At 56.4% G+C, this 23,692-nt stretch overlaps 1 protein-coding gene across 5 annotated transcripts in view; it reads right to left on the bottom strand.

Annotated features, from left to right (window-relative positions):
- Positions 1–3,566: 3,566 nt before the first annotated feature.
- FHL1 (four and a half LIM domains 1) overlaps positions 3,567–23,692 on the bottom strand; it is a 59,913-nt gene continuing 39,787 nt past the window's right edge. The window contains exons 1-7 of one of the 5 annotated variants that reach the window (XM_036095558.2): positions 9,723–10,031; positions 8,043–8,224; positions 7,603–7,777; positions 6,824–6,993; positions 6,191–6,377; positions 5,434–5,633; positions 3,567–5,042 (exon numbers count right to left, since the gene is read on the bottom strand). In XM_036095558.2, coding sequence (XP_035951451.1) covers positions 4,959–5,042; positions 5,434–5,633; positions 6,191–6,377; positions 6,824–6,993; positions 7,603–7,777; positions 8,043–8,198 — 972 coding nt within the window. In that variant the 5' untranslated portion in view covers positions 8,199–8,224; positions 9,723–10,031 and the 3' untranslated portion in view covers positions 3,567–4,958. Of the gene's footprint in view, positions 5,043–5,433; positions 5,634–6,190; positions 6,378–6,823; positions 6,994–7,602; positions 7,778–8,042; positions 8,225–9,722; positions 10,032–23,692 lie in introns of those variants that run through there. The other 4 variants (XM_078064700.1, XM_078064698.1, XM_078064699.1 and 1 more) reach the window with 4 other exon arrangements.

A 23,692-nucleotide genomic window follows, 5' to 3' on the forward strand; every position in this document is an offset into this window, starting at 1 on the left:
GTTCTAAGTAAATAAAAAAAAATCTTTGAGAAAACTTTTTTTATTTTTATTTTTATTTTTTTTTTTAAAGATTTTATTTATTTATTTGACAGAGAGACACAGTGAGAGAGGGAACACAAGCAGGGGGAGTGGGAGAGGGAGAAGCAGGCTTCCCACTGAGCAGGGAGCCCGATGTGGGGCTCGATCCCAGGACCCTGGGATCATGACCTGAGCCGAAGGCAGACGCTTAACGACTGAGCCACCCAGGCGCCCCTTGAGAAAACTTTTTTTAAAAGTATCTGTTAACTGTGGTGAAATTCATATTCACCACCTGTATCTGGTTCCAGAACATTTTCATCACCCTCAAAACACCCGTCCCCTTTAAGCAGTCACTCCCCACACCTCTCCCCAGCCCTTTTAGGGGCCTCACTCTTGGTGCCTGGCACGGAGGAGAAGTGTGCGCGTGCGCTCGGGCCGCGACGGGGCTGTGACCGTGCACATCTCTTCCGGACCTCCCCTGTCCCGTGCGTGGCTAACCCCATGTTCTGACCTACTGCAGGTGTTTAGTGTCCCACCCGGAGACCTGGGACACATGTTCTGTTCTGCTCGGTTTTGTTTTCATCGGGCGAGGTCCCCGTTTATCCCGTCTTTGGCGTCTGGTGCCGAGGAGAGCAGAGGCACCCAGCCCCACTTGGCCTTCCACGTTGTGGGTCCAGCTGCCGCGGCTGCCCCCCGCAGGATGCCCCGGGGCGCGCACACCACCCGCAACGCGCCCACAGCTCCCAGGTGGTGCACGCTGGCCGAGCCCCCCTCCTCTCTCTGGGCCGGTGCCCTTGAACCTGGTGGGGGGGGGTACAGGACACCTTGGTTGCCTCACGTGTTCCTTCCTCTCTGGGCAGTTTCTCGGGGTCTCTGCCCCTGAGGGACAGGCCCCTAGCTTCTGCCAGTGGGTTCTGCGTGGGAGCCCGTTTCCCGCGCCTGCGTCATCTCGCGCAGGTACGAAGCCTGGGGACAGCCCTGCCCCCTGGCCGCCGCCGCCGGGCGCTATGCCAGACAGGGACTGCAAGTCCTGAGTCTTCGCTGAGGTGGCAGTGAGCTTGCTCTGGGACTTGGCTTGCGTTTTCTTTTTCTTTTTCTTTTTTTTAAGATTGATTTATTTGAGAGCAAGAGAGCACAAGCAGGGGGGACAGGCAGAGGCAGAGGGAGAAGCAGGCTTCCCCACGGAGCAGGGGGCCCGACGCGGGGCTCGATCCCAGGACCCCGAGATCATGACCTGAGCCGAAGGCAGACGCTTCACCGACTGGGCCACCCAGGCGCCCCTTGGCTTGCGTTCCCATGCGACTGTGCTATCATCTCGGAGTCCCCTTTTAGTCCCGAGGAATCCCTCCTTGTGGCGAGAGCCAGATCAGGAGGTGAGGCAGAAATCGGCCGCAGGAGCTTGTGCCCAGGGGCAAAAGCCTGGAGGCAGGCTGGCTGCCACATCCCATCAGGGGCCCATTCCCGGTGGCCCTTTGGGGCCCCCGCCCCCGCCCCCAGGGCCATGCAGGCCTGGTTTGTGGAAGCAGGCCCTGGAAGAGGCCGCCTTGCTGTTGCAGTGTTCCCGGATGGGTGTGTCCAGGGGCTCCCCAAGTCTCGCAATAACTATAGTTACATTTACACGTGCCATGTGCCAGGGACTATATTATTAGTCATCTTTTTAAGCCCTGTGAGGGTGGGTATTCATTTTTACCTAGGAGGACACAGATTGGTGCAGATTGGCGCTCGTTCAACCTCGTACAACTAGGAAGAGGCAGAGCTGATGCTCAAATTCAAGTCTGATCGTAAAGCCAACACCCCCTCTTGCTTCGCGAGTGGCAAGGGTCCTGTGGCTTGCATGGCAGCTAACAGACTGCCTTTGGTGCTGGAGGTACAAGTGAATTTGCCAACATTTATCGAGTGCTTTTCCTGGGTGACAGTCGCCCTGCTAAGCGCTCGTCGTACTATGTGATCTGCATGTGATTCTGGGAGGTCGGAATTCTGTCTCCTTTGACAGGCGAGGGAGGCAGCTGCGAGAGGTCAGGTAAGCCTGCCTGTGGCCTCGGGGGCCTACTGAGGGGCTGAGCAGCTGAGATTTGACCCCAGGCCGTCCGCTCCAGGACCCAGCCTGTGACCCACAGTAGGGGTGTTCTTGATATTCTGATCCCCGTAATTACGGGAGAGCAGGGTTCTCTGATGCGAAGTTGCTTAACTAGAAATCGCCCCTCCTTCCTCCTGTGTCTTAGTCACTCTGCAGACTGAGTACTGAGCAGGGACCGGATGGTTTCCTCATTGTGGCGCGGCCCCCACTGCCCCTGCCGCGGGGGGCTCACCATTCCTATGGCAATGCCTGGTCACAATGGCCCCCGGCAGACCTCTCGGACCTTCCGCATTCGCATCTGGAAAACGGGGCGGGAGCGCCATCAGCGGGGGCTGTGAGGGTTCGCTGTCGAGCCAGAGCTGTTTCCCGGGCAGGAGCGGGGAGGCGGCGGCCTGCCAGGAGGCCAGGGCCAGGGGCGTGTGCTGGGCCGGGCCGGGCTTGTGCGGCGCCCGTGGCTGTGGTCGTGGTGCAGCATTTTCGCAGCAGACCCCGGGCCTGCCGTGGGCTGGAGTCTTGCAGGCCTAGTGGGCTCGGAAGGCCGAAGGGTGGCACAGGATGGAGGACGAGTGTAGAATCCAGGGCAGATGGGGGCAGTTGGGGAAGGAAGGGGCTGGGAGCAGTCAGGGGACTGGGGGGGGGCGGGGGCAAGTACCAGCTCAGTGAGGAGGAGGAGGAGGAGGAGGCCTGAAGGAAGTCCCCACTCCATCCCAGGCTTGTCCCCTCTGGGCTCTGTCCCTTGCCGCCATCTCCGTAACCCAGCCAGCTCTCTTGGGAAGCAGAGGGGTGCCACCCCAACTCCCCACCCCGCCCCTGCTCCCTTGGGGCCCCAGATGACCACTTTTCGTGGTTTTAACTGCTCGTTTCTCTAGGGAGACAGACACAAGGGGATGTCACCTGGTCACAGAAATGCCCATGGTTTCTTGCTGACAGGTTTTGATTGCCTGCTAACACGGTCAGGTCCACGTTAGCACCAAAGGGTCCCTGCCTGTGGCCCCAATGCTCCTCAGACCGTCGCCCTCTCCCCGGGCCGGCCACCAGGGGGAGCGAGTTTCTCCCGGCGACCCCAGGCCGGCCGGGGGGGACGGGGGGGGGGGGGGGGGGGTTGGCGCAGCGGTTGACAGCAGCGGATCCGCACTCCGGAGGGCACAGGGAAGGGGCGGCCAACCAAATGGGGCCTGTGATCCTCTGACACCCTCCAGCGGCCATTCCCTTCCCCCCGCCAAAGAAAACCGATGCCCTTTTTAAGGGATGTGAGCATCTGCCAAATGCTTATTTCGGGTCAGAGTGGGTTTTTGTTTTTAACTGGATCCAAGTGCTCTTACAGGTTTTATCTTGCTTAGAATTCCTCTGTTCTGTGCAACCGCACTGAACGGAGTCCGTGCTTGGAGGGAGGAAAACCGTCACTGGGGTTCTGGGATGAGTCGTGTCCCCTGAGGGCAACCCCGGCGGCAGAAGTGAAAGGCCAGGCGAGTTATTTATATGCTGCTTTATTTCTGTAAGGATACACTGAAACGTTAGAGGATAATAGCGAATGACACAATGTAGAAATGAGAGCACTCGTACGAGAACGTCCTACGCACTGGCGGTCCGGGTTTGCTCGTGATGCTGTCCCGTTACGCTACGGCCTAGAACAACGCCGATGAGAGTACGGGAGGGAGGGCAGCCTGCAGCTCAGGGAAGCACTACGTGGGGCTCCGGTTCCGCCCGTGAGGGTGGCCGCCGCTCCCCCAGAGGTCCAGCTGAGCTCTGAGGGACAGTCCTAAGAGTCACAAGAGGAGGGACTGGGCGGGCCTATTCACCGACAGGGACCAGGAGCAGACAGCTCCCGCGTGACAAGGGATTCAGCTCGGCCCCGTTCGGAGACGTCCTAGCGTGGCCGTGGCCATGGCCGCCCTGGCACCTGCTCAGCTACCCCTCTCGAGTGTTCCTGGGATGAATTTCAAAACTGCAGGAACCTTTGAGGGCGTGAAAATATCGACATGCAAGTCTCCAAACCCATAAACTATGTTACTATTCGTTAAAACAAAATCGTTAAACCAACAACAAAACAAAACAGAGAAAGGGCAGCTGGGTTAGTCTTGTTAAGCTTCCAGAAGGATTCGCTGTGACAACGTTCCTGTGAAACAGGCTCGTTCTCCCGGGTCCGCCTGCACGTTCCACGCTCGGAAGTAGGAACGTTCAGAAAACACGCCACACGGGGAAATGGAGGTTAGTACTGGGGCGGGGGGGGGGGGGGGAGGTCAGTTTAGAGGGACTTACAGCTAAAGTTCAAATGTTAACTTTCTGGAAATTCGTGTTAGTCGTTTGAAAGCACAAAAGAACGGAAGGGAGATCCTGATGAGGAAGTTCAACCATGCATTTCGCTAAGCTCGCTGTCTGCTCACGGAAGTCATGGGCAGCCGCTGCAACTCTCGCAGGTCCCGGGGACGCGATGGTCCCCGGGGGGGGGGGGACACGCGGCGGGACCCGGCTGAGCGGCGAGACGCAGCTCAGCGGGAGCCCCGCGCGGGGCGTCTCGCTCGCATCCCTAAGCAGCTAGACGGCGGGCGCCGGCCGGCGCCGGGACAAGCATGCGGAAGAGCGGCTCTAGCTCCGTGCGGGTGTCCTCACGGGGCACCGAAGCCGGCGGCTGCGGCCCAGTGCGGTCACTAGCGCGGTGACAGGCGCCCTCTGGGGAGGGACACCGTGAGAGGGGGGCAGCGGCAGCAGGAGCGCTGCGTGGGGGGGGGGGATGGGGAGGGCGCGGAGAACAGGACTCGGTTCCATCGTACAGGACAGGAGCCCCTGTCACTTTACAGCTTTTTGGCACAGTCGGGGCAGTACACCTGCTCCTCGTGGAAGACGAAGCGCTTGTTGGCCAGATTCACGGAGCACTTTTTGCAGTGGAAGCAGTAGTCGTGCCAGGATTGTCCTTCATAGGCCACCACACTGGAGCCTTTACCAAACCCTGCGGAGACAGCGAGAGCACACGGACGAGCCGGCTGAGCGGGCCGGGCGGGAGGCAGGCCGCCGCCGGGCCGCTCACGGAGCCGACAAGCGCGCGGGGCGGGGGGCGGGGGGCCCGCGTCGGCCCGGCGCCGCCCCCCCCAAACCTCCACGCACCGGCCGCCACCCCCCCGCCCCCCCCCCCGCCGCCGCCGCCACCCTGCTCCGGCTCTCCAGGACCCGAGAAGATGCCAGAGCTCGGCCCCGAGCCCGCACGCCCCTGCCACGGCTATCGCCCCTGTGACGCGCACCGACCTCCCAGCATAACCAGTTTCTTTGATTTAGGTCAGGGCCATGGCATCAAAGTGGCCACCAGGAGGCAAACTTGGGCTGTTCGTGGGGTGTGCACTTACCGGGCCTCGAGGAGCTGCTAAGCTTCGATTTTTTCTATAAAGAACCACCACCCACGAGGGACAAGTCCTCTCTCCACCCGGATGCCTGCCCCGGAGGTTGGCGCTGGGAAACAGGGTGAGAGGCAAGCGTTTCCCGTGGCACACTGGGGGCTTCCTAGCTTTAGAGACTGGGTGGCTCACTCTTGACACAGTCCTTTTCCCTGAGGATGGCAAAAGTCTTCTCAAATGTACATTTCAAGGCTCCCCGGGGAGATGGGAAAATTGGAGGCGGGGAAAGGGCCCGGGGCACGTGGATCGCGGCCGCGAGATGAGGAATGAAGTGATCAGCTCTGCTTCTGATCGCAGCTACCGCTGAGCTAGCCTGCCGCTCCTCCCCCACCCCCCCCACCCCCCACCGTCCTCTCCCTGCCCCGCCGGACCCCGCCCCTCCCCACCGCTCCCCTCCCCGCGCGTGCGCGCGCGCGTGCGGTGCCTGCCTGCCCGCCCGTGGCCGTGGCCGTGGGTCTCAGGCTCGTGAACTCCGGCAGCGTCGTTAGTTAGCAGTAGTCAGGAGGTGTGCTGTATGGCAGAGGCTAAGCTGGCCTGAGGGAGAGTCCAAACTATCGGGGGCCCCGGGGGGCCTTCGGGACCACAATGGCAGGGGGAGAGGACATTCTCGGGGGCCTTTGTGGATGAAACCGACGACGTAGGAGAATGAGAGATGGTTACCATGCGCAAGACCTAGCCTGGCGGACTTAGCAAGGACTCTTCAGCCTACCAGTGATGGGGTTCTTGCAGCCAGCACACTTCTTGGCCACAAAGTTCTTGTAGCAATCCACGCAGTAGTACTGGTCCTCCACGGCGGTGAAGCGCTGCCCGGCCAGCTTCTTGGAGCACGTGACACACACAAAGCACTCGGCGTGCCAGGGCTGGTCCTGGTAAGTGATGCCTCCGGATGTGATGGCCTAGACCAGGGGGCGTAGCACCGGATTCAGAGTCAACCACCACTTCGCTGAAGGCCTACTGTGTGCCAGGCACCGGGCCGGGCGCTTTGGTATACCTTAGGTCATCTCATCGCCACAGCGGCCATGGGAGGCAGGGGCGACTAGCGGCCCCGAGTTACAGATGAAGACCCCGGGGCCCGGAGAAGGCGAGCCCCCGCGGGAGGTCCCGCAGGGCAACTAGGCGGCGGCGGCGGGCCTCTAGCGCCCGTGCCCCCGGAGCGAGCGCGCCCCTGGACGGCCGCGGCTTTCTCCTGCCACGGTCTCCTCATCTGCAACCCGAGAACAGGAATTCCTACGTCGCAGGGCTGTCGGGAGGGCGGAACGGGACAGTGTGTGCGCGAGCGCTCTGCAAACCGTCCAACGCTTCCAGAGACAGCGGTCAGCGCCGAGCTGCCCTGCCAACGTACCTTGTTGCACTTCACGCAGTGCTTGGCGAATTTGGTCTCGTGGCAAGTGACGCAGTAGAAGTCCTCCCCTTTAGGGAAGAAGCTTCCAGTCCCGATGACCTGCTTGCAGTTGCTGCACGTGAAGCAGTCCTTGTGCCAGACGGTCTTCTTGTACTCCACGTTCTGGTCTCCTGCGGCGGGCGGGGGGGAAGCAGGACCGCTAGCCCCACTGACGGTGCCCTGCAGGGGGGGCTGCATCCCCTCCCCCCCGCCCGGGCCCTCCAGAGGGGAGGGAATGCAGGCCCTGCAGTTGTTGGCCTCACGCTTCCAAAGACCCTCCCCGCGGGGGGCCTCGCTCCACCGTCCTACTGGGGTGCTGCCGACCCGGCTGCTGTCAGGGGAGGGGACCCTGGCGGCGCTGTTCCGGGACTCGGTGCCTGAAGCCCCGCCCCGCCCCCCACGGCCTTGGCGGACCGGACCTGGCCCAGAATTCCCCCCTGAGGAGGTCGCATGCTTTGCTCACTCACTCTCCCCGAATGAGAAAGCGCTACATACTTTTCACTTCTTTCTCCTGCCACAGACCGCTCTCTCCAGTGTCCTTTAGCTGCCGCGTGTGTGCGTGTGTGCGAGCGTATATGCGTACGCAGATACACGGCTAGATACATGCGTGCGTATATACGCTAAGGCCTAAGCGCGGCTCGCAGCAGCAGCACGCCACCACCGCGAGCCCCCGGCACCCTCTCCGCCCGTGGGGCCTCCTCCCTGGCTGCCCGGGGGGGGCGGGGGAGAGGGGACACTACCTGCCACGATCGGCTTGAAGCACCCCTTGCACTTGGGGGAGTCCTCCCGGGTGGTGCACTTGTTGCACAGGATCTTGTTGTCCTTGGCCACAAAGGTCTCGTTGGCCAAGGGGTGAAGGCACTTGGCACAGCGGAAGCAGGTGTCATGCCAGTAGCGGTTCTTGTAGTGCACCTCCTGGAGACCAAGCGGAAGGGGACGGGCCGCTGGCAGAGCCGCTGCGGCGGGGGGGGGGCGGGGGGGGGGGCGGACTGCCGCGAGCACCGGTCCCTTACACCTGGGACGCCGGGCGGGGAGCGGTCTTGTGAGTCACGTGAGCGGCGCCGAGGCGGGGCCCCGAGCAAGGGCCTCTGGAGACCCTCAGACTGGCGGGGGGCGGGGGGCGGCCGGGGAGAGCCGGGGCCTCCCCCCCTCACCGCCGCACCCCTACCAGCCGCGTTACCTTGGAGTCCGCCCCGATGGGCTTCCGGCACTCCACACAGGTGTTGGCGCAGAACTTGTCGAAGCACTTCAGGCAGCAGTGGTGGCCATCCTTCTGCACGTACTTCTTGCCCTGCAGGGAGTCCCTGCAGTAGTGGCAGTCGAACTTCTCGGTCATGGTGCCCACCTTGTAGCTGGAGGGACCTGCGGGGGCAAGCGGGCAGCGCACATGAGCCCCATGGGGCGGGGGGGGGGGTGGAGGGAGCGTTCTGCCGCCGAGGCTCCGCGGGGCGGGGCGGGGGGGCAGCTGCGCGGTGCCACCAGGGCCTGGAGGCCGGGTCCCGGCTGCCGCCCAAGCCTGGCTGGCCACGGGCGCCGCGACCGCACGTCCTTCACTGGGAGCCCGGGAAGAAACAGCTCCCCTCCTGCCGAGGGCCAGAGTCCGTGGCCGCTGGGTCCCCGGGGACATGGGAGAAAGTCCTGCTGGGGGGCGGGGGACAAGCGGGTCAGGGCCTCTGGACAGGTGTGGTGGCTTCGAGCAGTGAGGCGACGGGTGCAGGCGAGAGAGAGAGGGGCTTTCATGGCAAGGGACGCAGGGCTCGGGCGGGGCGCCAGCGGCAGCTCCCGGAGCCAAGCTGCTCGGCGGCCGGGGAGGAGGGCAGCCCGGGGAGGAGGGCAGCCCGGGGAGGAGGGCAGCCCGGGGAGGAGGGCAGCCGGGGAGGAGGGCAGCCCGGGGAGGAGGGCAGCCCGGGGAGGAGGGCAGCCCGGGGAGGAGGGCAGCCCGGGGAGGAGGGCAGCCCGGGGAGGCGGCGGCGGCGCCTGGGGCCGCTGCTCGGCTCCCCGCGGCCCTGCCAGCCTCGGGCTCTTCCTCCCAGACCCCGCTCCCTCCTCTCTGCGGGCGTCAGCTCCCCGCACGGCCGAGAGGACGCGGGCCATGCGAGCAATCCTCACGGATCTGTTCAAAATGCCCGCATCTAATCCTGCAAATCCGGCAGAACACTTTTCAATCCCAAACGGATCCTAAAGAGTTCCGCCCAACACAGGTCCCGGACCCGAGGCCCGAGCCATCACCCCAGAGAGACCGTCTCACGGCGGCATTCTCCGTCGGTACCGTGAACGCTTGTCACGGTGATGTGCCGTGATGTGCCGCTCTGTGACACACCAAAATCAAGCCCCCCCCCTTTGTTCGAGCAAGTGAGGCTCGAGAGTCAACGAAGTGTTACTAACTTCAGACATTCGCGGTTTTAAAAATTGCAGCATGAAAGTACGATGGGGCGGGGAGAGAAAGGCTTTTAAAAAGCGTTAAGCTGATCATTCCAAGAACCCCTCCACTGTCTTCATATGGAACAACTTCCGTTGTCCCCCGGCCCCCCACACCCTCCCTGCCCCAGACCCCAGACCACATGACTGCAATCGCAAGCCCGGCTAAGGCACTCTGTCCCTCCTGCCACCAAAAAGGTACCCAATGTGAGTTTGCATCAGCTCCCAACTTCTGGAAACATATGCTAACCTTCCCCGCTCCCCCCGGAAAAGAACCATACGTGGGTAAGTAGATAGCAATTATTTAATTTGCACAGGAAACACGAGAATGGAGAGAATTTTCTTCAACCACCCACAAACACGGTTATTGTGCTAGCAAATATCCCAGCTGAATCCAGAGGCAGAACGAGGGGAGACAAACGAGCAGCTGCCCAGTACTCACCGCGGCTCTTCCACTAGCTGAACGGTCCTAGACTCCCACTTTGGGTCCCATTCCCGGTTTTTTTTATACAAACACATGTCCGAGTTGTTTGGATCCCGTTGCCACAGACAACCAAATAGCAGAGAGTGAGCTAAGGAAACCACACCCTGCGTCTCGGAGCCCGCCTCGGCCAAGGCTGGTGAACTCTCACTCAGAACTGGGTGCATTTCGGAAGCTGGCCTCCAAACAAAGCAGATCGCACCATGGACGGGCAGAATGTTCTGGGCCAGCTGCAGCCCCTGCTCAGGCCGGCCCTTGCACAGACCGCCTCATCCCCAGGGAGTGAACGACTGAAAGCGAGTGGGTGGCATTCCTGGGCAAAGACAGTTGCCTGAGACGGTTGTGCCAAGTCATCGAGACCAGAGAATTGGTCCTTAGTGGCACTTTCTCCCCAAAAACAAAACCGGGATGTTCCCTTACGTAATCGGGTTAGAGAGGAAAAGTAGAAACACAGTTGAGACCAAGGTCTATCTCCCTGAACGGCGCACTGTTTACCGAAGGCAGCTTTTAAAGAGCCATTAGCCTCTGTGCAGACAGAAAACAGTGCCTGTCACAGGGAGAGCAGCTGAAAATCACTCTCCTCCATTCATCCTTGCTGGTCTTTCACATGGCACATAAAATCCTCGTCTTATTAGCTTTTCCGTATGGAAATTGTGCCCTCAACAAAGATCTGCTTTCTTGTTAAGAGCGGAGTAGAGAAACCAACTAAATCTCCAGTAACAGTAAATGCCAGGAAATTCAATTATCGGTGGCTCCTAAAGGCCATTTGGCAGGAAATCAGCATTTGTAAGATTAGACAGCACTGGCTTCCTGCGTGGCGAGTCATCATGGCTGCCTGAGCCCTTCGGAGACTATCTTCCTGGACCACACGGGCACATCCCTCCTCCTCCCTCACCAAAGTCTCTATTTAGAATCGAACTTGGAGCCTTACTCCTTTTCCTATCACTCTTTTGACGTCTTCCAAGAGGAAATGGCCTCCAAATGTCTCTACGCGGAAGCATCATGCAGAGCTCCGCCCGACGGGGGTCCCGTCTCGTGCTCTGTGGGAGTCCCGGCTTTATGGCCCGAAGGCAGGTTCAGTGTCGAACCACCACCAGCAAGAAAGCAGAGGGCGGTGCGCTCAGGCATTCGGAGCTTCGGGGAGAAGGAAAACCACTACGGGTTCACGGTACCAGAGAGATCGCACCTGCCAAGCCCTTTGCACTTTAAAACCAAATACTTTGAAACCATCCCTGTACCAATGCCAAGTTCTTCCCTGGTTACTTTCATGGTTCTAGAACACGACTCGCTCGCAGTTTCTATGCGTCCAGCTGGTGAAATAATCCACGGCTCACCAGCTGAACACGCCAGCCCCAGAGTGTGTCACAAATGGAGTCCTGTCGATGCTGCTGCTCACCACGCTCTGGTCCCTTTAGGACAGGGTCCTGAACCGAGCCAAAGGAAGCTTTAACAAGTCACCCCGAATTAATGGTGCCACTGTGGAGAGTCCTACGTCTTAAGAGTTTTCGAGTCCTGGCTTTTAGGCATCATTACTTTTTCTTTCTGTAGCATGAAAACCCGGGGTCATCTTCTCTCCCCCTGCACTGCACACTTAAACCCAGAGTCTGCACCCACATGGCCAGATTTCAAAGGGCATATCCTCTTAGAGCTGGTTTCCACAGTTGACTCAAGCCTTTTTCGTGTGTGTGTGTGTGTGTGTGGAAACACGTATTTGTCAAGATAAAACAGGCACTTCTAGGAACGTTGGCTTTTATTGCCTAATAAGTAAACAGGCTGCAAACACTGAAAGCATGTTAACAATGCCGATGTCAAATTCATGAACTTTAGTACTTTTTTTTTTTTTTTTTTGCAACGATTCCAATGAAGTCGAGCTCCAGGGTAACCTGAATTGGCTTACCTCATGTTTTTCTAAACTTAGGATTCCTGGGTCCCCAACGGTTTCGAGCCTTCACGGCAGCGTGTGCTCAGGAGGAAGCTGCCGTGGAACATTCCTGCTGATGAGACCGCTCCCGTGTCAGAACTCGGCGGGAAGCATGAACGGGTATGAGGGCGAGACATCCTGCTCCCGCTCATCTTCGGAGCCGCTAACGACTCTGAGAAAGCAGCCCCCGGTGACACTGCTGGCACGCACAGAGGCTCCTCAAAGCCAAAGCCAGCGCTCTGGTGGGGGGGCTCCAGGAAAACGAGCCACAGGGACACTCGGACTCCACCAGAGAGAAACGCTTGGTGCCTCCCTTTGTTTCCCCTCTGTTAGAAATCACAGCACGGACAGAAATGAAGATACCCTTCTACCTCTTCTTCGGGGCTCTCCTTAATCTTACTGAATTAGCATATACTTAAGGCATTTCTCTCTTAGGGGATACTTTTTTTTTTTTTCCTTATCCCCTTACCCAGTTCTAAGGATGTGAAATCTGAAGCCTTCTAACCTCCCCAAACTTCCAGATCTGCCTCCCCCACCTGCTGTCGTTATCTGGGAAAGGGCGCCTCATCAGTCATCACACGGGCACAGGATACAAAGCGACTTCCCTCCCTGCAGCCCTCTGCCCGCCCCTGCCCTCCGGCAGCTCGGGGACTAATCTTAGCCTCCGAGGTGTGACCCGCATCCAGAGGCAGGAATGAGGTTTCTCTAGCACAGAAGAAGTTTGCAAATACCCCAGGAGTCCAGGGCGGGGGGGGGGGGGGGGCTGGCTCGTGTCCCCTAGTCACACACTAGGGCTGTGGATGGACAGATGGGGGGGGGAGGTAAGTCACCGCCACTAAGCTCCTAAAACCTCTTTCGTTCAAAGCATTTTATAACAAATATTTGTTTTTAAAAACCGGGGCACAGCTCCTGCCACCCTAAGGGACCGATGTCCGACCCTCAGTCCTTTAGAGACGTAGTGGGTTCAAATGTGACTGGCTGATCGCATTTGAGAGATGGATTCCAAGATGGTAGACTGCCTTTCTTGCCGTGTTTGCTTCAAAAGACACATCATTCCTCACTTAGTAAGTAAGCTTCCTCTTTCAGAAAATTCCTGGACTACATCCAACATGCTAAGAGGTGCCCACATAAACCTCAGTATCTCAAAAAGAAGTTTTGGCTTTGATGTCATCACGTACACATCGGAGAAATGTCTCATTAGAGAAGATTCAATTTGTACTCAATAACCTTGCTTGTGTTTTTATATGGATTTTCTCACGTAGTTCTTGCTAATGTCCATCTCCCCCCCTCATGCCCGAGAGGCTCAAAATTGGAAGATTTAAGGAAACAGTGAATATTAGGGCAAAGGAACATTCTTCGACGTGCCTTCCCTGCGTGGCATAACGTACCGTGTAAACGATGAACTGCCACCCAGAGGGGGGGAAAATCGGGTTATTTCTGGTCTGTTAATTGCTAAGTCCAACATACCAGTCCATTAGTCAGCCCATGTATAAATACTGGCTTCCAAAGAAAGGGTATATTGCTTTCCTGAGAACATTCAACACGTGGAGCGAGGCCGTCGCCGATGAATAGGACACTTGTGCGGCAGACGTACCAGGGCACCTGGGGGTGTCGTCAGACATTTGAGGATAAATACCTAACTTGCTGCGACGAGACGGAGTTCGTGAGTCATGGCTGAAAAGGAGTCTTTCAGAGAATTTCACAGAAAATCAGAAAGTGGTTTTTTTCCCTTAAAAACAGAACATGTACGAAATGATTCAATGCTATTTGCAACTTCGCTTGTACATTTAGAGAAAAACCCATTAATGTCTTTTGGGTCACGGATATGCAGGTTTAGATTCTATGTGGCAACAGGAGGGTGGGACAGAGATTATTCAACAAACAGTTATGTGCCGCTGAACTTCCACCAGGCCGGGTTCTAATCCCAGTCCTACTTCGTCCAGACGCGAAGCTTTTCTTGAGGTTGCGCGTATTAGGTGAGCACCTTCCATCTTTCTCCCGGGCAAACGAGGCAGCCCCAGAACACAGGTTCTTAGTTTCCCTAGTTGTGGAACAGTTGTTGGCGGCCGTTGGGTGGTCACTAGAAGTACACAGCGCTCACGTTTCACGCCTGACCAAATCTTCTGACTGCCATTTTTCGGTTGTTTTAAGAACCCAACCCGGTTTGATTACTCGCTCACCCCACCATGTCATTTTCTATCCCTAACCCCCCCAAAAAGACTGCTGGGCGTGTGTGAGCCACTGGGCAGTGGCAGGCGAAGGGAACTTAATGGCTATAACAGGCCAAATGGTCTTACTTCCCTCCCCACCCACACCCCCAGCCTGGGCCTCCACTTGCAAGGCCAAGGGTAAAGGAACCGAATCTACATAATTTTGCAGACTGAAAGTGTTCAATAACAAAAGTATAAATTCTTGTCCTTGAAATGTCCTCTCGGTCTAGGGATGGCCACTAAAAATGGATCCGGATCCAATGATCTGAACCTCTAATGAGTCCATACAAAACCCATTTCAGGGCAACGTGCATTTTTCTTCTTGTGAGGACTTCTCTCTCGTCTGCTTTCACAGACCTATAAGCTTAATGCAATACAAAATGATAGCCCCTGGTTTTAAAAATCATCTAAAAGGTGTCAATAATCTAATTTAGTCATGGTTATGGTCTCCAGATTTATATAAGCAAGAATCACGTCTGGATTTGGTGCAAAGTAAAACCAGAGGTTGGGTATGTTGTAAACAGGTCACCTTTTAAATGTATTTCCCTAATCTGTCACTTCATTAGTGAACAAAATGGGGAGTTACTCTACCAGTTAACACATGTTCAAGGTCCACTGGAACAACTGGTACAGCTGAACAGTTCGCCTGCACCCGGAGAACGTGTATGTTGACTGATTATCACAATCTCAGGCATGTGCTACCAGGTTTGTAAAATGGCTCCTGGGGGTGGGTGGGGGGGACAGACCACTCTTCCAACATTTGGGGACAAGAAAAACATTGCATATTAATTCATTAAAGCACGGAATGCACTGCAGTGCATTTGTTTTAAAACACCTGAGGAGAAATTTCCCAAAGTATTCTCATTATTTAGATTTTGATGGGAGGGGCGCCTGGGTGGCTCGGTCGGTTAAGTGGTTAAGCGTCTGCCTTCGGCTCAGGTCGGGATCCCGGGGCCGTGGAATAGAGTCCCCACATCAGGCTCCCTGCTCAGAGGAGAGCCTGCTTCTCCCTCTTCCTCTGTGCTCTCTCTCTCTCGTCAATAAATAAAATCTTTAAAAAATAAAATAAATTTTGATGGGCAATTACAAGTTTTCGAAAATCACTCTTCTAAAAGACTGCCACCAAAAATTACTTTGTCCCGTAATCTGAAAGCCGGGAGACAGGACAAAGTGCCTGTTTCTGAGAGAGGGGACCGTTACTCAGGCAGAGGGCGAAAAGAGCCAGAGAGACATTGCTGGCTTTGGAGGAGAGACAGGCAAGCAGGGTGACTTCAGAGCGCCGGGCTTTCTGGGGAGGATGGCCTGTCCTTCAGTCCCTTCGGCCCTGTTCCGCGGCTGTCCGTCCACGGCCAAAGGGCTGCCTTCACACCAGGTTACAAAACAAGACGACGACTCTCATGGTCATGACGGTCTGGAGATTCTGAAATGTTGGCCCCTTTTCTGGTAAGAACAATCCCTAACCTGCCACATCGAGAGGATCATAGCTGCCTCTCGGCGGCAGGACTGACCACATCGCTCAGGAAGGGGAAGATGTGGGGAGTCCTTACGGCCTTTCTCCCTCCGGCTCCCCATTCAGCTGCCCTTGCCTACACACCTTAAATTCGACTTAAAGCAGTCAAGATCAACATTCGTTATCTTACAAATAACAAGGAACTGCTACCCCCCCAGCCCCGCAAAATCTTTCCTCGCACAATCTCTTGCAATTTCACAGGATGTCCTGAAAAATGTAAACTACAGTCGTTAAGTTTAGATTAAAAAAAAAAAAACCACCACAAAACAACAACAACAACAAGCCCCCCACGCTGACTTCTGTCTCTGCAACAGCACTTCTGTGGAAAGCCAGGACAGAGCAGAGATGAGCTAGGACTGACTGACTCTCTAGACAAGCCTAAAATCATCTCATCAAAAAGTACCTTTTAGTCGAGTGACAGATTCACTGCCCCAACAAAACTGTGCTCGACAGAAGATAAAGAATCGGAAGCTTTACCTGAGTGTCTGTGGGAAGCCATGGCTCAGAGACCCAGTTCGGGAGCAGCACCTAGACCCGTCTTCCCTCGACCCCAGCCGATAAGGCTGTGGCTCATTTGTGAACATACATTTAAGGGGAAGCGGCTAACACAAAAATAACCGAGAGCAGATGGCCCACCCCTCCCCAGAGATCACAACCTTAATCCTGCTAGAAAATTCTTAACCATTTTAGGTGATCCAAGGGAGAAGAATAGGACCCAGTAAAAATACCAAACACTACATATAAATACCTGTGGAGCTACTCAGCCTCCAAATTAGCTCCAGAGCCAGAGAGGCCACAGAGAAAGTCATCCCTGTACCGGAATAAAATTTGGACTCAGCTCTGGCATAGCTTAACGCTGAGCCACCCTTATTAATCCACTTTGTATGCCTCAACAGCTTGCACCGGGCCCTCATTTTGGGGCTGCTAATGATAGAAAGAACTGTAAGAGACAGACTTATGTTAACCGGTGTAATTAGAAGGCATTAGACGCCAGGAACACAGAGATCAGGGGCATTATCTACGTCCTCCTTGGTATGTCCCAGACACCAGCACGACAGTGACAGAGCGATTCTAGCCACACAGACGAGAGACAGACGCGTGTGTACCCGCCACGTACACAAGGAAGATACTTTGTCCCACAAGTGAAATCCCCTGCTTTTCAGTGTCAGGGACGACAAAAGTAAAAATACGGAGGAAAACGAAGAGGGTAACCTCACATGTTGTAACCGCTGGAGGATGGCCTGGAAGTCCCTCCAGGACCCCATGCTGGTTCCTCCTCTGCCCTTATCCCCGCCCCCCTCGCGCCCTTCACTCCGGCCTCACCCTGGCCTCCCTGCGGGCCTCTGCACTCTCCAGACACGCCCCACCTCGGGCCCCAACACCCGTCCCCCCAGCATGGAGCCTCCCACGGGTGCTCCTCTACTTCCTTCCAGGCTTTGCTCCAAGTCACTTTCAGGGACGTCTCACTGGACCACCCTATTTAAAACTGCAACCATGCTCCCCGTCCCCACTCTCTATCCGCTTTCCCCAGTGTATTCCCCACACTAACTGTTGAAAAACGAATTAAAAGCAGCAAAAAGTGTTCAGCAAGCCTCATATAAAGCCAAAACACAGTCCCACCTGGAACCCAGAAAGTGTCTTTGACCACTGAACATCAAGGAAGGCATCCGACCTTCACTCACGGACAGGCCCTGGGCTCGGTACCTTATAGACGCTGCCTTGTCTAGTGCATGTCACCGGTTTCAGCGCAATTCTGTGCCTCCCCTAGCAGGCTGGGGGCCGGGCTGGGCTTTACTGTCTTCCTCTTCCCAGCCTACAGCAGCCGAGCCAGAAATGCTTCATGGATACGTGAATGAATGAGTTTTATGATTCTTATGCTCTTCAAGTATTTAATGAAAAGGTTGTTCTTGAGGCGCCTGGGTGGCGCAGCCGGTTAAGCGACCAACTCTTGGTTTCGGCGCAGGTTGTGATCTCAGGGTCGTGAGATCGGGCCCCGCGGTGGGCTCTGCACTCAGCAGGGAGTCTGCTGTGTCTTTTTCTGTCTCTCTCCCTCTGTCTCTCCCTCTGCTCCTCCCCTCGCTCATAGTCTCTTTCTCTCAAATAAATAAATAAATCTTTAAAAAAAAAAGAGAGAGAGCACATGAGCAGGGGGAGGGACATGGGGAGAGGGAGAAAGAGAGTCTCAAGCGGCCTCCCCGCTGAGCCCAGAGCCCGACATGGGGCTCGATCTGAAGACCCTGAGATCAGCACCTGAGCCAAAACCAAGAGTCAGACGCTTAACCGACTGAGCCACCCAGGCGGCCCCTGAAAAAGTTATTCTAAAAGACAGCTGAAGCTGTAAGTCCCAGTTAGCTGGAAAATGCCAGAACAACAAAAGCTGGGAGGTGGCAGGCAAATTTATCATGTGTTGTGTCCAGGAATCAGCCTGGGAGAAGGGGGGTGGCCCTGTGCCCCCCAACGTGCCGCGGCCCCTTTCTCAGAGGCCCGACGAAACGCTGCAGGGAGACCGGCCGCTTGGGACAATGTGGCGCCCCGATATAAAGGGCCACGTGTCGCCTGGCGGACATGCGCGTGTCGTAGCACATGATTAACCTCTACGAGCGGGAAACTCAAGTCGCAACTACAGCTTCCGCGGAACCAAAACCGAAAAGGCCCTTCCTCAGTGAGGCGACGAACAGCTCGTCCTAAGGACGGCTGGTGACTCTGCCCGGCCTGGCGCCGGGGCTTCGCAGACCTTGGCGGTCACTGAGCTGGCTCCAGAACAGTCGCTGCTTCCGTTAGCGTCCGAGGCGACTTCGTGACACACGAACAGTGTGATGTTTGATAATCTGCTCAGTAATCACCGTGGTGTTTACCAAGCGCCTTCACTTACTGCCGCTGGGGCTGGGGGCCGTCCGATGAGCAGCCCTCCTTACGTCCGAAGGCCACGGCCCGGCCCTCTAGGCCCCGACGGCCCGGCGGCCGGCAGACGGCAGTTCGGGGAGCGGCAGGCCGCAGACCCCGAAGCCGCCTCTCGCACGCGATCCCCGGAGAGCCCCTCACTTCAGAGGCTGGCTGGCTGGCTGTCTGCTTTTGTCCTCCGACTACTCCGCAGTGAAGCTGGGGCCCCTGCACTGGGGGCTACCTGCAGGTAACACCAGCCCCTCCCCGCAGGTCCTTTGTACGGCAAACACCCAGCAGATGTCCTACTATGTGGTGCAAGCGCACGAGGCAGTCCTTTCTTCCAAGTGCTCCGGTGACTGTCAGCCCCCTCATGTGGGCCCCAAGACTTAGCACAGGCCGAGCTCTGCGGGGGGGGGGGGGGGGGCTCGGAACAGACGTGGTGGGTGTGAGGACCCGGCGCCCGGTCCCCGAAGGACGGCGAAGAGAAGGCCCGGCGAGAGCAGAGCGGGAGCGGGAGCGCGCGGGGCCTGCGCCCGAGGCATCAGGAGGGCTGCGGCCGGGCGGCCCGACGGACGGGGACAGGGAGGGAGGAAGGAGCCTCAGAGCACGGGAGCCTGGACGCAGGGACAGAGCCTGGAAGGGTACTGCTGGCCCGATGATGGGACGGCTGCAGCCGAGGCGATGGGCCCGGGAAGACGAAGCAGCTCTACGAGGGACGCGGGCGGGCAGGGCACCGGGGGGCTGGGGGGCTGGGGGGCAGAGCTGGCGTGAGCAACAGTGGCTCTGTGTCTGGGACGTTCTGAGGAGGTCCTTCTGAGAGGTCCATGGCTCCCCCCTTTAAGGGGATGATCCGAGCTGCCGCGTCGAGAGAGACATAGGCCTGCCCGTGAGGTGCCGGGGGAGTCGAGTTGGTGGGCATTTCCCACGGGGCAACCCAACCCTGCACCCTCTACGTCGGGGACACCACACCCCTGGGACCTACAATGCGGTGATCCGGGTGGCCCCCACCGCGGGAGCTTCCTCATCTCGCAGCCTGGCTGGTGGGCGCCCTCCTCCCTTCCCTATAGTTTCCTTTGACCACAGAAATTTCCAAATGGTTGAAAACTTATGCAGCCTGATAAGCACGTGGGATGGGGTCTGCGCAGACACTGGTGGTTCCGAACTAGCCATTTCTCACATCCACCTTCGTGCCCCCCATGCCCACCACTGATGAAAACACCGTAACCGGGGTTTCTTGCTCCTGAGAACTCTGTCCGGCCACTCGGCCCTCCGCCAACGATTTTACTGAGTGACTCCAACTGCTAGCTTCGGATATCTAGTCCTGCACTATGATATGACGGGATTCCACGTCGCGCTCTCCGGAGTATCTCCTGTCCTGTGTGCTCTTGCCAGGAAAGGCCCAGTACAGCTTCAGCCATCTTATGTTCCTGTCAATCTTTAGGGTGGGAAGAGGACTTTTTCTTACTGACAAGTCAAATTTTGCAAAGTCACTGCGCTTAAATGTCACAATTCGGGGCAAACGCGTCAAGGAGTAAAGGAGGGAGTCCCCCTCCCGCCAAGAACCACATGGGGGGCGACTTCCTCATACAAGATCCAAATGAAAGCAAACCCCCAGAACTGTGCCTCCTCAAAGGCCCCCTGAATCGCAGGGCAAAGGAAGAGGGGAGCCCGGGAAAGGGGAAGGCCTGCCACCAACGGGGCAAGCTACAGGCAGCGAAGACCCTGCACAGAGCCAAGCACCTCGAAAATGTTCATCACGCCAGAGAAGACCTGTCCCCCTCACAATTGACCAAGCAGGGCTTACACGGTTTCCTGGTAATCCTCACTTGGAGATGAACTGAAACACGTGCCATGGTCTGCGCCATTTGACTTTTGAAAATGTCATTCTACGATTAGGAAGAGTTTTCAATGTCTCCTGCCCCCAGAATCTGCCCCTCCTAAGACCCTCACCAAGATGTAGGAATGATCCCAACCACATCCTATAGATATTTTTATGGGCCTCTGACCAGAAATCGCCATCGGGACAATGCTGAACAAATGATTTTCAAAGTAAGCCACAACGATGACCTCAGATTTAAAAAATAAAAAATGAAGTGACACTTAAAGGAGTAAATAAACAGGAAGATGATAGAAGCAAACAAACAGAAACCAGAAAAGTTTTAGAAGGAAATATGTAACGTGAATGCAGAATCTCAGATCAGATGAAAATAAATGTTTCATGAAACTGAGAAGCTAGCAGGGATAAATCTTTGTCATATTTTAGGTGTTAAAATTCTCTTCCAGTCTATTTCTACCACCCACTTGTGATATATCTGTTTTATTTCCATGTTGCCATGTGCCATGACTCAAAACACCCTTTCAATCATGCTAAGTCCTGGCATTCACCGAGCCCACCTGTTAGGGACATTTCAAGCCTCTGATAGATGCTCCAGGGCTAAACATTCCGTGACCCTAGTCTATAATTTACCCAGCTGATTAATATCCACAACAGGAGAGGACAGGACCTCGAATAAGCTCCCATCTCTTCATTCTTAATGCTGCTAACTGGGATCGACTCCCTTGACCAGGGGTGTCCTCATAGGACCTCATGAGCCCTGCTTCCTGATGGGAGACCTCACCTAGTAACATACATCCTGCCTTCATTTACCAAAAGACTGTAATTATTATGCTACCTTATCATGCATTGGTGCGGCCCTGGAATTCAGGGCAAAGGTCAGAAACCCTTTTGAGTGGCTCTGCGGGGTTTGGTCAAGGGGTACAGAGTGGCATTGGGAGCACAGGAGAAGGAGATGAAGCAGGGATCTGGGGGTCACTCAGGAAGTCCACATTTTGTTAGGCAACCACGTTGACTGAGGGAGGGCAATCCAGGTTTCTGGAGGATTCGAAGGACATCAGGGTGAAGGCCTCACTGGGTGTCCCCCTGCCGGGTTTCCCAAGGGCCATGATCTGGCTGCCTGAGCAGCGTCGCAACCCAGATTCGAAGCACACACCCACAGGCAGACCCGGGAGGGTGCTGGACCCCAGTGACTCACGTCTGAGAGAGCAAACGCGAACTGCCTTCTGTGGCAAGAGCTACTCCGTGTGCAAGGACAGGCCTTACACCAGAGCAAAGGCCAGTGTGACCTTGTGGGCGGCCTGCCACGACCTTACCGCCCCAAAGGGTAGCTTGTTTTCTCTGTCAGTCTGTGCACGGTGAGGACAGAGTCTAGCGGGCGGGGTCTGTGCGAGAGGCCACCTTCACAAAGACTTGGAAATGACCTGGCTCAGCCACCCCCTTTGACGGGCAGGAAAACGAAAGCCCAGAGATGGGACATGACCTGCCTCACGGACTTAGCGGCAGCTCCAGATCTAGAACCTGAGCGTCCAGGCCCCCGACGCCCTGGCCCCTGCACCACATCAGGCTGCTCAATCACACCAGTGTCAAACTTGGGAGTGCAGTTTATGGTCCCTTGACTTCAGCGAGTCATCAGCAGAGGCTAGGTGTCTGGGTCACAGACCTCCAGACGCAGGGACGGCTGTATGATTTGCAGGTGGAACAGTCTGCGGACTCCCTCGTGCTACGCCAGGAGTCTCATCAGAGAGCAGACACTTCGGCTGAGGCGACCGGGACGGAGCAGCTGAGGGAGAGCCAAGCCCGGGAAGGTCCAGGCTGAGGGAGGAGCCAAGGGGCCACCTACAACAGCTGACACACAAGGAGCACGAGTGAGTGGTTCCAAAGCTCTTGAAGTCAAGCAATGCGCTCGCCATGCCAGGCAGCGGGTACGTGAATAGAATGACGGGAACACAAAGTCCGGCAAAGAGAACACGAGAAGGAGTCTGCAGCTAGAGTGGCAGAAGCCACCAAAGGTCACGCGCTTGGAAAGACTACCTCACATTTACCTCAAATCCCAACCTCTCTTGTTCATTTTCAAGCAGTGTGATCATCAAAGAAAACAAATACGTGAATGTGGACCAAGTGTAGAGGGGCCCAGCCGGTCTCAGGTGTGGAGAAGGAAACCAGGGCCCAGGGCCAGGGCAAGGGCTCCACCGCGTTCGAGGGATTGCAGATCAAATGGTGTAGACCTGGCCGTGAGGACTTTTGAGGGCTTCCGTGAAAGAAGTCAAGTCTTAATTTTTACATGAGATTGTCTGAACAACTAACATTGTTCGAAGACGAACAACATGGCATTTGCCCGGAGTTTAATAGGGCTCTACCTATTTTCTCAAGTTTCAGGGGAACAGTGTAGTGGCTAAGGGCACGGACTCTGGAGCCAGAACGTCCAGAATCGAATCCTGTCTCCACCGCTTACTGGCTGTGTGCCAGCAAATTCTACTTAACTTCTCTGTGACTCAGTTTGCCCCTCTGTACAATGGGGATGACAGGAGCACCTATGTTAACAGGGTTGTTGTAAGCACTATATACTGCTGTTTATTCAATTATACTCTACAAGTGAGGATTCCTGAGCAGCAGATTCCTGCAAAAGAAAAATTTCTTTTCGAGCTTACCGCTTCACAGAGGACATGTGAAAAAGAGGTGAGAGCCCAACTATAAGGGTTACGGGCGTGAGACATCCCCATGAGGACAATTCTAAATGTCACCCGTGGATCGCATCTCTGATCTTAAGTTGGCCCATGGAGATCAACAACGAGAAGAGGCTACCTATACCATCAGAAACAGTAGCTCCGGCCATAACATAGCTTAGTTCTGTATGTATTATGTGAATTAATTCTGAATGGATGCCAAGGGCATGGGTCTCAAGGACCTGTCTTAGGGGCGCCTGGGTGGCTCAGTTGGTTAAGCGTTTGACCCTTGGTTTTGGCTCAGGTCATGGCCTCAGGGTCGTGGGATCGAGCCCCGCATCGGGCTCCACACTCAGCAGGGAGTCCACTTCAGAGTCTCTCCCATTCCCTCTCCCTCTGCCCCTCTCCCCACTCGTGCTCTCTCTAAAATAAATAAATAAAATCTTAAAAAAAAAAAAAACCCCACCTATCTTACTAGGCCACTCAGAGGAAGGGCTCAGCAGCCGACCTGAGGTAAGCCGGTGTGTGGGGAGACTTGGCCTGGGTCTCAGGGGCTGGCGGAACTGAAAGACGCATCGTCTACCCCACTCCTGACCAAAGACACGTTGTGGTCAACCTCCCATGCCCACTCCAAGAGGAATTCGGGTTTAAGCACCCGGAGTTGGGAACTCTGACACAACGCTGTTACCTGCCCGACCCACGGACGGGCCAGCGGCCATGATGGGAACTGTCCTGCTGGGGGGACAGTCGGCAGAGCCACGGGACCTGTGAAGGGCGAGCGACGAGCGGGAAGAGGAGCTATGTTTGTCAGGCCCACCGGTCTCCCGTCCTTTTAGGAAAGGCTCCTTAAACCCTGCGACTCAGCTCAACCCAGGAGGATACAAGCAAGGGAAGAGGGGCGGCTCCT

This window comes from Halichoerus grypus, chromosome X (assembly GCF_964656455.1).
Source record: "Halichoerus grypus chromosome X, mHalGry1.hap1.1, whole genome shotgun sequence".
Lineage (NCBI taxonomy): Eukaryota > Metazoa > Chordata > Mammalia > Carnivora > Phocidae > Halichoerus > Halichoerus grypus.